Source organism: Umbelopsis ramanniana, assembly GCF_025399195.1.
Source record: "Umbelopsis ramanniana AG unplaced genomic scaffold K450scaffold_4, whole genome shotgun sequence".
NCBI classification, from domain to species: Eukaryota; Fungi; Mucoromycota; class Umbelopsidomycetes; order Umbelopsidales; family Umbelopsidaceae; genus Umbelopsis; species Umbelopsis ramanniana.
Genome location: NW_026252090.1, coordinates 99,802 through 116,776, shown reverse-complemented (window position 1 = coordinate 116,776; position 16,975 = coordinate 99,802). Strand labels below are relative to the sequence as shown.

The 16,975-nt window shown below is 42.4% G+C and overlaps 3 protein-coding genes across 3 annotated transcripts; all 3 read right to left on the bottom strand.

Moving 5' to 3' along the window:
* Window positions 1–214: 214 nt before the first annotated feature.
* On the bottom strand, window positions 215–2,145 carry K450DRAFT_277110 (uncharacterized protein). Its single transcript, XM_051593256.1, has 5 exons — window positions 2,079–2,145; window positions 1,640–2,012; window positions 1,296–1,548; window positions 713–1,213; window positions 215–638 (listed from the first exon to the last, which is right to left on the bottom strand). Exons 1-5 carry the CDS (start codon window positions 2,138–2,140, stop codon window positions 283–285), a joined length of 1,545 nt encoding a protein of 514 aa, XP_051448530.1. The 5' UTR covers window positions 2,141–2,145; the 3' UTR covers window positions 215–282.
* A 1,470-nt stretch (window positions 2,146–3,615) lies between these two features.
* K450DRAFT_221596 (uncharacterized protein) lies at window positions 3,616–14,655 on the bottom strand. Its single transcript, XM_051585753.1, has 30 exons — window positions 14,420–14,655; window positions 14,233–14,352; window positions 14,078–14,171; window positions 13,975–14,001; window positions 13,671–13,915; window positions 13,497–13,587; window positions 13,129–13,429; window positions 10,926–13,065; window positions 10,670–10,866; window positions 10,444–10,610; window positions 10,214–10,372; window positions 9,500–10,138; window positions 9,042–9,432; window positions 8,813–8,981; window positions 8,571–8,745; window positions 8,172–8,512; window positions 8,020–8,092; window positions 7,882–7,925; window positions 7,558–7,806; window positions 7,212–7,484; window positions 7,111–7,135; window positions 5,350–7,035; window positions 5,132–5,286; window positions 4,971–5,063; window positions 4,753–4,887; window positions 4,589–4,690; window positions 4,408–4,521; window positions 4,140–4,345; window positions 3,942–4,078; window positions 3,616–3,875 (listed from the first exon to the last, which is right to left on the bottom strand). Exons 1-30 carry the CDS (start codon window positions 14,528–14,530, stop codon window positions 3,739–3,741), a joined length of 8,796 nt encoding a protein of 2,931 aa, XP_051448529.1. The 5' UTR covers window positions 14,531–14,655; the 3' UTR covers window positions 3,616–3,738.
* Window positions 14,656–15,901: 1,246 nt separating this feature from the next.
* K450DRAFT_221587 (uncharacterized protein) lies at window positions 15,902–16,950 on the bottom strand. The gene is made up of 6 exons (XM_051585752.1): window positions 16,760–16,950; window positions 16,604–16,691; window positions 16,475–16,534; window positions 16,317–16,400; window positions 16,117–16,242; window positions 15,902–16,041 (listed from the first exon to the last, which is right to left on the bottom strand). Exons 1-6 carry the CDS (start codon window positions 16,867–16,869, stop codon window positions 16,012–16,014), a joined length of 498 nt encoding a protein of 165 aa, XP_051448528.1. The 5' UTR covers window positions 16,870–16,950; the 3' UTR covers window positions 15,902–16,011.
* Between the last annotated feature and the right edge of the window lie 25 nt (window positions 16,951–16,975).

Here is a 16,975-nt window from a genome sequence, read left to right as displayed (position 1 = left end):
TAAACAATATCTCCTTGAATACGCCATCAAATCTACTTCTTGGTGGCCTCGATCATAATGCCTTATTAAGCAAATGCACGATATATGAACAAAATGTGAGGATTTGCTTGTGAGTCCTAAATGGGCAATGTGCCGAATGTGTATCTTCGATCAAATCAGGGACGTGATTTTCGCGTCACTGCATAATCAAACTCCCCATATTACTGTCACAATTCGCCTTTATTATATCTTATACAAACTCGTATATCAACTACAGTTATTAAATATGTTACATGTTGTGCTTTATGCGTCATTCTCAGAAGCAATGGGCGGCTTTTCATCAGAATGGGCTTGCTTGGAGTAGGTGACGGTAGGTACATATCCCTTTGACCTCCAGGCAACAGGAACATTGTCGTAAAGCTCGTCTACTTGTTCCAAAGTCATGTTCTTGGTTTCATAGATCATGAAGTAGGAGAAGGCGATGCAAACAAAGCAGGCAGATCCCCAGACGAAGAAGACCTTGACTCCAAGGTTAGCATTTCCTGGACCACTGTCAACCATATAAGGGGTAGCATAAGCAATAGCCCAGTTGAGCAACCAGTTGGAAGCGGTTGTAAGAGACAGACCCTTGGATCGCACCTTAAGTGGGAAAATTTCACCTGATAGAACAAACCGTCATTAGCAAAAAGGTTGACAAAAGATCTTCAGCATCGATCTCAAAATCAGTACTTACCAGTGACGACCCAAGCAATTGGACCCCAAGAACAAGCGAAGAAGAAGATGTAGAAGCATACAAAGGCAATCAAAGCTTGTGAAGCGGCAAGAGTGGTTGAAGCGACACCGACGGCAGCGATAATAAATTGGCAGACGCACATGCCGATAGCTCCGAAGAGCAAAAGTGGGCGACGACCCCATTTCTCAACAAGGTATAGACCAGGGAAGGTGGAAACAACATTCACAAGGTTGGTGATCAAACTAATGAGGAAAGGCTGAGAGAATCCAGACGACTTGAAGAAAGTGGTACCATAGTAGAAGATAAAGTTGATACCAGTAAGTTGTTGCAGCATCTGAAGGAGACATCCAGTAATGAGACGCTTTCTCAAATGGCCTTCATTAGAGAACAGATCCTTATAGGAGGATTCTCCAAGAGAAAGTTCATATTCGTGGTTGGCGCGAATTTCCTCCAATTCTTCAAGCAATTCTGGGTGATCGGTGGGCAAGCTTCGCAGGCGGCCTGTGCAGAACAATCAGGACAAAAAAATTATTAGAACAACTTATACTTTTGCATTTAAGATGACTGCATTGTTTGCACTTACTGAGGGATTTGGCGGCTCCTTCCATATTGCCCTTCTTGATAAGATATCGAGGTGTTTCAGGCAACAGCAACATACCAACGGTGATAATTAAGCCCCAGGCGAATTGGACGGCAATAGGTACTCGGTAGGCACCGCTATCAGGACGATCCTGAGTAGCGTTATCGACAATAGAAGCAATTAGAAGTCCAATGGTAATAGCAAGCTGGTAACAGGCAACGACGGCTCCACGGATCCATTTGGGAAGCGCCTCAGACTGACAAGGGGTAATTTGTATCAGTTAGGGTTCACATGGTGTATAGCGCAGCTCGCGCATAGGAATTAAAAAAGTAAATTTTATACGTTACCTGGTATAATGGTACAAGAGAACTCATGATACCTACACCAAGACCAGCAAAAAATCGACCAGCGACAAACAAGGGAATGCTGCTTGAAGCCATTTGAAGGATGATACCAAAGTTGAAGACAAGGAAAACGGCAAAGATCAAACCCCATCGACGACCAAGGATGTCACCAAGGGGACCGGCGGAAAGCGCACCAAAGAAAGTACCAGCTGACAATATGGAGACGACAAGTGACGATGTAGAAGAGGTGATAACTTTTTCACCCGTGGCTGCATCCATTGTACCAAAAGTATCGACAAATTCCTTCATGGCAAGGATACCAGAGATAGTTCCAGTATCGTAACCATACAGAACACCACCGAAGGCAACGAAAGCACTAAGAAGAGAAGATATGTTAATTTGCATTCCGGTCTATGTATAGGAAGCGGTTCCTGGCGCGTACCCCATGAGGATGGCAGGAAGAGCCGATCCAGCTACATTCTCTGGTTTATTCAATCCTAGCATGCTTGTTGGATGGAGATGAAGTGTTGTAATGAAGAAAAGAAGGATTCGATGAAACGCGGTATTTATATCTGAATTGAGCAGAGATCAATCTGATCCCACCCCTCTCTCCACTTTCTCCATGGAATCCACACTTGCCCCACCCCAGAACTCAACCATCCATGATGCTATCCAAATATGGACATTAGTTGTAGGGATGAAACTCAGACGAGCTGCCCCGTCTTTAACCAGCATTGCGGGGCAAAGATCTTTAAAGCCAATCTGAAAATCTCTGCAGTCATGCCGCGGAATTGTTTTATTCAGAGATTTCCCACCATTGCCCGAGTCAATGCTTCTACCGAACGCCACTCGTATCTCTCCCATCTTTTGTTATTATTACTGAATTGGTCATTGCTTTCCTGTAGATATTGAAGATAATGTCTTTCTTGCCCACAGAACGTTCCGTTCCTTAGTGTCCTCTTTCATTTGTTTGCCGAAAAAAATAAAGAACGACAGTCGCCTGTTCCAATTTGCGCCACTAACATGCTGCATTAAGCGGCAGAAAAACATGTCTACTTGACGAACCGCTAAATCGGAACCGTATGATTTTTCATAATCAGCCCGTACGATTTTGGTTTCTTCCGACTGTTTTCAGTTAGAACTCTCCTAGGTAATATAGAAAAGTACCCCGCAAGGACATAAGAGAGATAATCATCTCGTGAGTCGGTTTCTGTGCTCGCTCATCAATGTCATTGTGCATGATCTGCTTGATTGAGTTTCTAGTGGTGCTGTCCCCACCAATGTCTGTGCAAAGTTCCAAGAATGGCTTCACGGACTCCACATCTTTACTCTCGCCAAAACACCCCAATTCGGTCACGAAGATGGGATCTCTTCTTGTATGACTTCTTGAACAAAGGGCAGTCTCGTTACACCTACGATATATGGTATATACAATTCATTAATGTCCTTATAGGGACACTTGTGTAAGGTTGTCCTGTCACTGATACAAGACCATACCGTACCATCTTCTGTCATAGAATGCAGAGATTTCAGGGCAGCTAACGTTATGCACGTCAGCCAATCTTGTTATCTACGTGCAAGCATAAACTGGTTTAACTAATTCCGCCAGCTGGGAGTAAAAAAAACTCGGGATGTCTGCCTCTGATGTGAGCGATCGTAGACTGGGAATGAAAGGCATACATAACCTTAACAAACTAATGTCCAAATTAAGACGAGTTACATCCGAAAGATTCATTGATGCTGTCTTCAGTATGGGAACATTGTGATCCAAGATCCCATCGTACCCCACTGAAAACATCTAAACACCATATTTGAGCGTAGGAAATCTTTCGAATTGACTGTTCCAGCGCCATCATCATCTTATCTTGTGCAATAAAGAGATATTATCGATAGTGCTTGTCCTATATGTTAATAACTAAGTGTCAGGCTGAAGGTGGTGAGCATCTCTCATGATGCCAATGAAGTCATAATATACCAAATGGGCTACAGTTTACACAAGTGTATAAAATATATTACAGAGAACCAAATCAAAGGTTACAACTTAAAACTATGCTACGAGGAAAGCTAGCGTGTATAGGCGAGCGCAACAAAGAATTGTTTGCTCAAAGCATCATTCTGTTCAGTTTTTCTGTACACAAACCACAGTATTTGAACGACTTTTCTATGCCAGGCAGAGTCACATGATTGACACAAGCGTTACAAAATACCCCACCACATGTACGACAATGGACTCGACGTTCTAAAAGGAATGAGTGAGTGAGTGCTGATCATGATTCAGTCACGGAATTAAAAAAGCTAGCTTTACCTAGAACCGAAAATATCTTCGAACAATTGAAACATTCTTTCGCCTTGTCCTCGCGAACATAGTGGAAAGTGGTATCACAATCTGGGAGTGCGAAGGAATGAAGTTTACCAGAAGCGTCACCAGCCAAGAGCAGTCGTCTAATAAACGATGATTAGCTTCAAAACTCTTCACAGGAAATTGAGCAATCGATTGACTTACTTGGCGATATGAAGCGATGTAATATCGGTGTACGAATAGCACATGTTAGCTCGGTCTTCGAGCTGCAAAGTATGTACAGGGGTAAGAGTCCATTCATGCTGGGTCTTCTTATCGGCAGGAGCAAGTGTCTTGTGCCAAAATTGAATCTTTCCTTTGGAATGTCCAGTGACAATAAGATCCTTAGAGAACCAGTCATTGCTTCGTCCCTGAAATTGCATGTGTTACTTTCAAGGTAAACTTTCAAGTACAAACCATTCAAAAAGCTTACGAGATAAAATGTGGCAGTCAAAATCGGATCAGAGTGAATATTAAGCATCATCAATGGTTCGCCATTGACCGACCAGATTCTCAATGAAACTGAGCATATGCTGATGATTTCTCCCTAGGGTGGCATTTCCATTAGCATGAAGTTTCCTACATATCTCCACAAAAATATGAAAAATACTCACAGTTGTGTCGTTCACCGATATGTCGTTGATTGCACTTTCGTGTCCCGCTACAGTCCTAACGTACTGCATGCGGTTCAAGTCCCATAATATGATGGTTTGATCCTACAGCATACATGTCAGTATGTTTAAATGGAACGTGGCCGTTTCATATATCGTTAACTCACCAATGATCCGCTGAGAATCAAACTGAACGGTCGCGAGGCTGTGATGACTGTGATAGAGTCCGTATGGCCTCTCAAACACTCCCTAAGCACGAAGTCCGTAGTCTTGTCAAGCTTGATATTCCATACACAAATCATCTTCAGCAAAAAAGCCATTACATTAGTTTTGATATAACAAGCCAATATCCTCTTTTTTTTTAAAAAAAAAAAAAAAAACCTACATTGTCAGCTCCACCAGTGACGAGGGTTCGAGGGTCAGCAAACGTTGCTGCAGTTAGCTCATCCACTTGCATATTCTCAAAGATATTGACCAACTAAAAAATGGCAATATTGGTTAGCTCTACTCTGTTTGTCAAAGAATTTCAGCTTTGCATTACTTTACCTTTTTTCCTTCGCTTGAATGGAATCTCAACGATTTATCCGAAAATCCCCACTCGATGTATTTAGCACCATCGGGGAGCATGAAAGCTTGTTCCTTGGTTGCAGCAGTTACCTTTTCGCCGAACAAATGTAACTTTCGAATGCCTTCACCAACATCTAATGTACCATAAAGTAAGTATAAGGCAATGTTAACACATTAATTTGAGCGTAAATACTAACCTTGTAGAGGCATGGCAGATTGAATCAATTTATCGACATTGGAGTAGAATTGGTATCGTCCGCTTGATAGCGGATCAGCAGGAGCAGGCTGGCGACGTGGATGCGGTCGCTTAAACAGCTGTCGTGGCGTCTGGCCAAAGTTGTGAATAATGCCAATGGTTGCGGTTTTTTCTATGGTATCAGTTATGGCATCAAGATCAACAGCATTTTCATAAGACAAATGGTGGAAAACATTCATTGCTTTGACAGCAGTTGGGCCCTGTTGCTTGCATCCAAAGATCAAATCAATCCAATTGTGCAGGTTACTACTAACGTAATCACTTTCCAATGCCTCGCGATGCTTGTGAATAAACACCGCTGGATCCCCATGCGCCCAAGGAGGCAAAATGACTGAATCAATGGCCTCGCCTGTCCCTTGTTTTGTACCAAAGTTGAACTTGTTGACATTTTCCAAAAATTCAGGCAAGTAAAAGAACTCTGGAATAAGTTCACGAACATCGCTCATGTTCCTCATGGAAGCGGAATCCCAAGCCTTTCCAATGGAATCGAACAATCTGTCTGCATGATCGAATGTACCACCTTGTAGCTTGAGATAATGCTGAGTGAATGGTTCGAGACGAATCAAGAATGAACAGACAATCATGGCGGAGGAGTAATGTGTGCCATAGTGGAAAGCAGGTGCTGGGTCGTCGGTCTCTCCCCATTGTTTGTATCTGTCAGCGAACTCGGCTTCTCGCTCAGATGTTTGAGCACCCATTGGTTTGCTGAGATCTCTGAAAGTCGATGGATTCTCCAAATCTAGTTCTTCACTTTCATAATCCGCTAAAATCCAAGGAAATACAGGGTACTGAGTAAGATCGTTATAAGAGCGTCCAGCAATGGTGTTGAGATCCATTAAATATTGGAAATTGGTGATCTCTCTTCTCTCCCATCTTTGCGTCAACTCTGAGAAAGATGAAGATCCAAAAATGTTGGTAAGTCTGAAAGGATTCGTACTCTCAGATAGCTTTTCGAGGTCATTGCCACCAATCACATAATCCAGCGAGTTAGCGGACGGGTTTATTCTTGCCAGCAGCTTGCTATACAAGTTGTCCCTTTCCGAAGTATCCATGGCTGTGATCAAAGCATTTTGACCATCTGCGAAAAAGATTTCCAAAGCGACGTCTCTAAACAGGAATTTTCGCTTGAATAGTTCCTTCAAATCCTCAATTGGCCATTTGCGACAGAAATGAAGATCTCCAGATGTAGTAACATTAGGCGCAGTATCCATACCAGCATTTTGCGCGAGAAGGATGAGGTATTGATCTCGCTCTTCCTTTGGAGCATCCCAAATTTCGACTACTTCACCATCAGATCTCTGGAAAAAGTTATCGATCAAATAGAGATTGTTTTTGCAAAGCAGCAACAAGCCTTCGCAAGCATCAAGTCCTGATATCTGGCTGACATTGAGTACATCGAGGACCATATCTCGACCGTCGAGAAGACGTAAGACTTTGCGGTTTTTATCTTCTTCGTAGGAAACTTCATCCTCCTCTTCATCGATGGTTGGAGCATCTTGATGATCCTGCTGTTCAGCTGATTCGCCGTCTCCTTCATAAGCTTCCTCGCCGGTGGTAGCTTCTTCCACCGCATTCGTTTTCTCTGATACAGTATCTTGTGACATTTGTCGTTTCATCTGCAAATTATCTGCAGATATCATATACAGAAAAATTAGCACTTAAACAGGCATTGTATACAAAATCGATTAAAGCCATGACAAACCTGATAACTCCAGTAAATTCGTCTCCTATACATCCGCAAAATGTGAAATGGAAAACGTTAAAGCAGATATCATTTCTGTAATATGGAATTTTTTGACATACCTCTGTTGAATCCAGGATATCTGTTGCCGTTTGCTGCTTTGGCAAGTAGGGGTATACATGGAGATTTCGATTGGGTTGCATCTTCAACCGCATACGGCATCGACTTTCAGTCAGATCCAGTTGCCACTTGGTATGAGAATCGTTCTGATTTCTGCCCCAAATGGCACGTTCCTCAAACAAGTGTCCGGATATCTTGGCCCATTCACTACGGACAAAGTTCTCATGGCCGTCATTGTCTTGGAGAGCCTTTGTAAACTTGCTGAGTTCGACTTTCTATTAACATGAAAATCATCAGTCTCTTAGTTCATTCAAAGTCATATACTTGCACATCATCAATAGAACAAACCTTAATCCCGTACAGCCACGTAAACGTCTTACTGACATACTTGCTTAAACACTCTTGCTCAGCACCCAATCGCTTCTGGAGCTTCTTCAATCTGTTGATTCGTTGAACGCATATTGCCTTCAATGCGTCTCCACTGTTCTTATTTTCGATAGCCACAATGTCCTCCCAGACCCGGATAATATGATCTTGGAAGAACATGGTGAGCTCCCTCTTGCGCGAATCCATCCACAGTAAGAACGAATCGGTATCCTAATATAATATATAACCGTCAATTCGTTGCTTTGCTTTAAAATTAACAGACCTTTGTAAATGAATTTAACTTACCATTTCCAGTAAGCCATTGAAGCCATTGACGAGATCTTGAGATTCTGGCAGAAACAAGTGGTGGAAGTAGTTTATGAGTTAGTATAACATACAAACAGATCATCAACCTGGTATAAAAGGCTGTAAAACTATGCTTACCAACTCCTTGAACTGAAGTACGCAGCATTTTGGTCACTTCGTCAGATTTTTGTAACATCAAAAGCTTCCATAACTAAATATCATAAGGAGCGAAAGTTGCGTTAATAAATAGTTGTATGTCTTACTGTAATAACACGCAAATATATACGTACGTTCATAGTAGTGGCTTGGACTGTAGGATCACGAATTCGCATAAAGGTATACAAATGGTAGCAAAAGCATCGTAAAAAGTCCATATCAGTGTTGGCGGAGCTAAGTAGCAACTTTTGGTAGTGAACGCAGTAATTCAAGAAGTCGACAATTTGATTAGCAGAAGCCGTGGTGGCGTCAAGGTCTGATATTCGTAAAAGAACCATGCGATTGAATGCCTTGAATAGAACATTGATAGCCTGCTGGGAGGAGCTGCTGTATTTGTCGTTTGCAGTTGTTTGCCAAGTCTCAAGAATAGTTGCCAAAAGATCATAGGTTTGCTCCATACCATTCGTAAATAAGCCTAATAAGTTGATTAGAAAACGTAAATGGGTGAGGGAAACACAGACATTTTACTATACCTTGAACGACTGTATCAACAAGGTACTGTGCATACTTTGCAATGTTCATCAGCATAGCTGGACGCTGCAAGACACTTGTGTCAAGTTGAATCGAAGTTTTTAGCGTCAAATTAATATGCGTGAGCATCAAGGTGTTGAACTGAATTTGACCAGCTTCGGTGCTTGGAGGAGCATACTAAAAGAAATTCAAATGTCAAAGCCAAGGTCATTTTACTCAAGTCACATCAATGACCCCCACTTACTCTTGAATATAGTATAAAAACAGCCTCAGCTCGAGAGTTATCAGAAATGATAGCGGCTACGATGATTTTTGTCAATAGCTCGACCAGTCGATCGGATGCCGTGTTATCAGCAATGTAATTAGACCGTCTTGCACCCGAAGCAGTGCGGGTAAGTCGCACAGAAGTGCTTCTACAATGGAATGTCAGTTTTACATACAGTCAAAGGCGGTACAGCAAACCAAGTCATTACCTGGCTCTTGTCAACATGGATTTAGATCGCTTGACAGCGTGAGGGGAGGTTTTTGTAACAAGGGTGGATAGACCGCCGCGTTTTAGAATGCTGCTTTTGGACGGTCTTTCTGGCATTGGACCGTTATCCTCTTCATGGCTTGCATTCACTTCGGTATTAGACTCTGCTACATCCTGATCAAACATGCTTTCTTGATCTTCCAAGCGCACAAGCTCCATTTCGGCCGTAGTGCATTCGTTTTGACAAGCTACCCAAAACTCTGTTGTTACCAAGGTCTCGATAATATCTAGCCGACAGCATATATTTTGCATAACGTTGCTCATATCATGTAGGTCGTTCAGGAGGCGGAGAACACGAGTCAAAAGCTGTATGGATGGAGAATTGTCCGCGTCTGTATCGCCTTCGTTAGCAGCAAGAAAACGCATCTAAATGGTCATTATCATTGATATGTAACTCACCAGATTTCGTGAGGCCGTTTTGTTCTTTAAGGCCATGATCAATTAGGGCTAGTTCTACTCGCATCAATTCGGGAATAGGGATTTGCCTATGGGCATTTTGACTGTGCAAGGTAATGATTCTGGAAAAATCGACTGAACTTTGAAGTGGTACATCTGAGATGTCCATTCCGAGAAGTGTTGTAACGAGCGCCTCATGCACTTGAAGAACGTTCCAATGATTTTTTAGCAAGCTCTGCATGATGTACATACCATCAGTCCCGCTACGAAACTTCATCATATAAGCTGGGCCCTGAAGTATCAATAACCGGCACAGGATCCTCAATGCCAGTACAACGACATAAGGGTGGACGTCTTTTTCAAAAAACAATAGAGCCCATTTGTTGGTGATGGTGTTTGAGTACTTTGCAACGAGATCTTGGTTCTGAGGCTCACAAAGGATGCCATGAAGCATTTCCATGACAATAATGCACATCTGAGTCTTTTTGTCGGTGCTAGGAAATCCTTTTGCATCGAGAATAACTTCTTTTCTTGCTGCTGAACTTTGTGGGTTTCCGAAATCCTGGTTCTCCGATCTCAACTCTCTGGTCCTGGGTGAAGAGGCGGATGAAGGAGTAGGTGAGGGTAAGTTGCTGTTTTTATCTACGCAATTTCGAGATCTAAGGTGAGTACATGATGATATGAAAATTTTTAGCTGGAAAGACGTGGGTGACTTACAATCTGGTAGACATGATGCTAAGAAAGTGGCAACAGCACGTATGCTGTCTGTTGTCCAGTTGTTCATCATAGCTACCCGTAGGGCAGCAACAGCCGACGGCACCAATTCCTTAGAGTAAACGCTTAATCGAAAAGCTAAAAGCATTTTCTTGACCAAATCTAGAACGCCATCGCCGGTTAGTTCCCATCTTACACGATGCTAAGAATCACCGGGTTGCTATGAAACTTACGAATGTTTTGTAGCCGTTTAATATTGAAATTCCTGAACTTGCTCTGTTGTATGAACAAGAAGAATTGGTCAAGATGAGCCTTCTGTACAGCAATCGATGTACGTTTCCAGATCTCAAAGTTCAACACAATATATCGATAAGCGTATGGATTGTTGATCACAGATTCGCTAATACAGTGCAATTAGTATGCGATAATAACAAAAGGCATGCATTTCAGGTAACTTACTTTAAGTAGGCACCATCTTTTCCAATAAAACTTAACAGTCTCTCCAAGTGGTCAATTTCAATGATGTCCCGCTTCTGTTTCAGCAAATATGCCAAAATTTCGTATCCATGTAATCTTTCCATATCTTCTGAATTTCTCCAAGAGCATCGCACAGCCTCAAAGAGAATACCCAATGTTTTGTAAAGTGTACTTGGGGTCTATTGTGGAAAGGTCAGCATTACCTACAAAGCATGAAATTATGCTTTAAACGACATACCTCCGCCACTTCAACAAGTTTTAGAACCGCTGAAAATCCACCAACTTTCCACAAGACATCATCCACTGATGCTGGTCGAACAACAAGGGGCGATCCAAGCAGATAAGCTAATCCGTTCGGCTGCCAGAGTGCCTTGTTGATCTTTGGAACCGCAGAGTTGAGAGTGACATCGCCCAGATTAGTTTTGGATGCAAGGAAACGTTTTATGCCTTCATTACAGGGGTATATCATTCTTTCTGCATCTTCAGATATCGTATTTCCAGCGAACAGTGCTACCACAATTTTCTGCTCAGGAATGACTGTGCTTCCAATCCCGCGCATGGCCTCTACAAAGGCGCTGTGACTAGAATCGCCTTTGCTTGAAGCTTTGGACAAGGACCTGAGCTTGAGGAACAGGGTAGTGGATGTTTCATAACTTTGAAATTGTTTTAGCGAATCTTGAAATAATGCGGTATATCTTGCTCCCACGTTGAATAGTAGGTTAACAATATCACTATCCAAGGTATCTTCAATGATGTAGGAAGGTCCAAGGTCCCATACTACTTGTCTGTTTTCTACAGGAAGTGTTTCTGAAGCTAATCCACCGAAGACCAGTTTTGATTGAGGTGACCCACTAGACAAGTTATACGGACAGCGTATCTGTTCGAGGAATGATCCATTGACGTACAAAGCCATGATGCTGGAAGTCAGTCCAAGGCGTGATCTATTGTGAACAAGGGCAATGTGATACCAGTAGTTCGGTTGAAACTGGAAGGCATTAAACGACATGATTTGTTTTCGACCTTGGATCTCGATATGAAGGTGTCGGTTCTGACCATCAACAGTTACGCTAAGCTTTGTCTCGCCGTTTTGTATGACATCAAGAATGGTCAACCTTGATGATTCTGACTGCTTTTCAATGTGTATCCAGAACAATAAAGTGTATCCACTGTTTGGCGGAAAGGGTAACACATGATCCAAAGCAATAGCAGAGGTTTCTTTCGCACTCAAATCGAGGTGAATGAAGTTTGGCCAGCGACTACTTTCGACGCTATATCGTAGGGTGTCCAGAAAGATAGCACTGCTCCTTTTGGTAAGGCTAACTGTCTTGGATTGTTGATCCTCGAACGCCTCGAACAGATATCGAAGCTCCGCATATGACAAGCCAAGGGCGGTCAGTCTTTGGAGCAAGCTGGTCAATATCTGTCGCTCAGCATCAGTAAGAGCATGTTCTTCAAACACATCCGAGAGCTCGAACACAGTGGGTTTCGGATAAAGCCTCTCAAGAAGATGTAGTATCATCCCATTTCGATTCAGTAAAATTTGGTTGTGTCTGTTGCCATATGCAAGAGTAAGCACGGATGTGAATATTTGCATCGACAATTCGTGATTTGCTCCAATTTCTTTTTGCAAATTCATGATGCTTATCATAACATCTGCATTCACCAATCGCACCGAAGATAAATTGAGCCTTTTCTCTATGGATACAGTTATTGCATCATTGGTAACTGAAGGTTGGTTCTCAGCCAAATGATCGTTCGACACAAAGATGTTCTTGAATTCATCCCTATCAGTTGCAAAAGCAAGCAAGGTGCCGAAGAGCTTGGAAGTTGATGATAAATTTTGCAACACACCCGTCATTTTGATGGCATTCTCCAGGGATCCATAGGTCACATTTTTAGTAAAGTGTCGGCAGTTGATGGGTGAGCCTGTCATTGACTTTCGTAGTAAATCTAGCACTGCCTCTACTAGATCATCTACTTCCTTCTCTTGTATCGCAACGCCTTCACTTGTGGTGATACCGTCGGCAGAACTTAATTCAGTGTAAATGTCCTCCAAGCTGACCAATACAGAAATGAGCGTTACATAGCCACCAAAGGAACGGAAAGAGTTGCGCATGCTTGGAGTGGTTTTGAACGCATGTGAAATGATGTTAAGTATCTGTGTTTTGAGCAAGATCTCTCGCTTATCCAACGTTTGGGCCATTTCCATCAATTGAATAACCTGATCTTGAGCTCCAGATAAATCGGAAGGTGAGGTAGGTGATGTGTCTCCTCCGGATGTTTGCAAGGGAGCTGCCCGAAGGAGCAACTCAACGAGCGACATGGCACTTTTTCGAGTCTTATCATTCGCAATCAAATCTGTGATATTCCCTTTCAAACTGCAAATGTATAATAGTGAGTGAATGATGTTAAAATATTGTTATGTATACGGTCGTGCATACCTTCTCAAGAAGAGCTTGGCATTTTCACCATCGCGAAGCATGTGCACTAATGTATCTGAGATGGCATCGAAGCTGGCAATCGCATTATCAATGAAGCCATCACCTTTGCCCTCGCTAATAACGATCTCCCCACTACTCAGGCGTCTTTGGTGCAGGACTGTGATAATTTCAGAGAGGGTAGCGGCAAAAACATTCACTAAGCCAACTTCCCTGAAAACGCTCTGAAATTTGTCCGATTTGGCTAACAACTTCTTGAAAACTCCACATATGAGTGGAATTGCGCGGCCCGATGATGAGTTGCCTAACGTTATACATTTTTGGTTAGTGGATCCTCAAACCGTCCAGAGCTCGATAACGTTGATACCTACTTTGTAAGTGTAGCGAGATGACTGCCAGCTCTTTAAACGGGACATAGTTAAGATCCCACATAACATAACTGAGAAGATTCAAAATGACCGTCTAAAAGAAATAAACGATGCATCAGTTATAAACTGTACTTAGGAAGGAGTACATGTTGCTAATCCAATCACGTCCAAACTCACTTGTGACTTCTCATCAAAACCATAAAGCTTCTCCAAGAGCAATGGCAGAGCGTTGACTGGAACGGTAATGAAATAATTTACAGGATTCGCTCGGATACAGTGATCCAACGATTGCAACATAATCAGCCGTATCGAGCTTTTCTGGTTTTGCTTTGTGTCATCTGTCGTTTCACTGTTTGTGGACACCATGGATAGGATGGAATCAAGCAGAATCTGAAAAGCATCAACATTCCGTATTCTTGATTCTAAAATGACAAGTCAGACGTGAAGAGCTGTAAATGTAACTGCATCAAATGTTACTGACCTTCAGGATATTGCGGTATGACAAAATCTATATTGATGTACATGTCAATCAGCTGGAGGCAAATTTGTAAACTAGCTACTCGTTTATACAAGAGCATTCATACCTTCGTGCTGATATGGACTTCCATCTATGTATGAAAAATCAACTTTGTCTGGGCCGACGTATATCAGATTTTCCATAATGTTGTAGATCTGGGTCTGATCATTAAATTAGTAAAAACCGTCAGCAATCTAAAAACAACCACCCTTAGACTCTAACCTGTTTGTCAGAAGATGACTTCCCCGTTGAAGTTTCTATGACCATATTAACCAAATAACCATATCCTCCAGACTCACTAAAGTCCTTGAACAGCGTATCACTGGACGCTTTAAACGACATCTGCAGAGGCGTCAGTTGATACATCCGGCCATTGAGTACGCTTCGACCCACTATGATATGTACATACCTGCAGATAGTGTGCAACAAGCTCTACTTCCATCTCAATATGCTCCCAAGGTGTTTGCTGAGAAGCATCCTTTCCAGAATATACCTTCCAGCTTTGAGTAACCATTTGCATCAGCTGTTTCCCGTGCAAATATCGTACCACCTCCCAATCCCCATCGGTAGAGATTAAAACAGAGAATATACTACAAGCGCAACATAATGAGACTGAGATCACCTCCTAACTTCACATTGTTCAATGTACATACCACTTTTTCCACATGAGGTCATACTTTGTTTGTTCTCCATCTGCGGAAGTTTCCAAAATTGCTTCATTGGGTACATTAGGCTTAGTGAGAAACGTTCGGAGCAAAACGAAGAGGTTGTCTTCGACCACAAATCTTCTTAGTGCTTGAGGCTTCCGGACTAAGTTTCGCAGTATATCCGCCAAAATATCAGCTGTCTCCGAGACCGAAGCGACTGTGTCTGATTCCTTATCAACCTCACTCTCCATATCCTTAAGCTCGTTGTTTGGTATGTCAATAAACGATCTAATAAGTTTGATCATCACTGAAGGTATTTTTTGATGATAGAGTAAAGCAATAACAGAATCTCTCTGGATGGGAAGGGGAGCTACATCAACACTCAATCCTGGTTGACAAATATCGCATTGAAGACCATTTACCATTTCTTTTGTCAGAATTTTAAGCACGACAATGTGATAATAGAGATTATCTTTGGACTGCAGCTGATTCAACAGATTAAAGCTTGTCCTTAGCTTGCCGAGTGCCTCAGGCACCTTTCGAATTCCGGTTATAAATGATTTCGTGATCAACGCCGCAAGATTTCTGCTGTCACCAACGCTATTCTCGATATCATCAATGTATGTTTCATGCAATTTCACAAATTGCGGAAGTATCTGGGTTCCTAGCATGTCTGCTATGTCCTAGTGATGTATCGAGTTTTGTCAGGTTTGGATGAAGGTAACGACCACCTTGAAACGAAGTTATGAAGAGGACGACACTTACATTTTCAGTTAAGCCTTCAGACCTTTCATAAGCCTTATTACAAAGTAAACGAAGGGCTTCTTGTTCTGTTTGTCGTCTGACAGGGAATGGAACGTTAGGGCCATGTACAGAATGTCCGGGCGATCAGTGCAAAGGTCACCAAAACTTACTGCTGCAAATCCGATGGACTCAAGTGTTTTTCAGCATCGTATAAGTGCCTTTCTGTCTCCTCGGCGTCTGTAGTCGCTGTGTTGAGGCGATCTACCCAAGACCTCCACATGATGAGAGGAACAGGCAGGAATAGATGACTGCTCTTTCTGGGCGGACGATTCCCCAAATACAGCCAACGTGCACAGCCCTTCGGATATCCCCAACCTCGGCCAGGTTTCATAAACACCAAAGCAATCTCTTCAATTTATTGTTCTATTAAACAGTTGGTTTTAACTATAGATTATATAACATTTACATTCGTCGTCTTAAAGGCACTACACATAATTTACTGTCCGCCAAGACGCGCAACAATCCAATCTAAGCCCTCAAATAGCCTATTATGCCAAGGATTAGTTGATTGCCTGCATCAATACTTGTTCCAGAGAGAAACTCAAATAACCTACCCATCTCCTGTCAGAGCCGAACATGCCTATCGAATGCCGATTTGTCAAGGGGCTTGTCAATGAAAGACGGTATGGATTCACAACTTCAACTTTCAACATACCTGAATGTGCCACTGTCGATCCTTCAAAGTCACCAACCCCAACGCATCGGAGACCTTCGCTGAGTTCAATGCTCCTTTAACGTCCTGCTTATTAGCGAATATTAAGATTGCTGCGTCCGCGAGTGACTATGTTGGAGATGCCGTCAGTAAAATATTATCAAGATTGAACCCCACACACAAGGTATTAATTATCTTTTTACCTCGCTTTCAACCATTTGATGCAACTCCCGCTTGGCAATATGTAATCGATCGGTGTCATTACTATCTACGACCATGATGACCGCCTAAAATGTGATGGTATGACGATAAGCTTCGTTGTCTTATAGTACACAATCTTTCCTGATGATCTTCCACTGACCTTTGTATTGGTATAGTATGTTTTCCAAGACGTTCGTAAGGACTCTTGGCCTCCAATATCCTGATATGAGATACAGTCTGTTAGGCGTACAGATGTAGACTGCTTAGCAAAAGAACTAAAGATACTTACCCACATCAAGAACTTTATGTTCTTGTAAGTTATTTCCTCTACGTTGCTACCGATGGTCGGAGTGGTCGTCACCACTTCGTTCAGAAGGCTAAGATTCCAAATTTGTTGGTCAGGCTTTGTGACTGATCAAGGATTATGCGGAGCTATGGCACTTACAGTTTGTATAAAATGGTGGTTTTTCCGGCATTGTCAAGACCAACTATGATGATCTTCACTTCTGCTTTAGAAAACAGTTTAGACCAGAGACTACTGAATAAAATGCCCATCTGGGATGATCAAAGGATGGCCAAGCAGTGAAGGGAAATTGAATTTTAACTCTGTGAAAGTTAAGCGCTGACCGCAAAATTGGGAATGCGGACAAAGTCCGACATT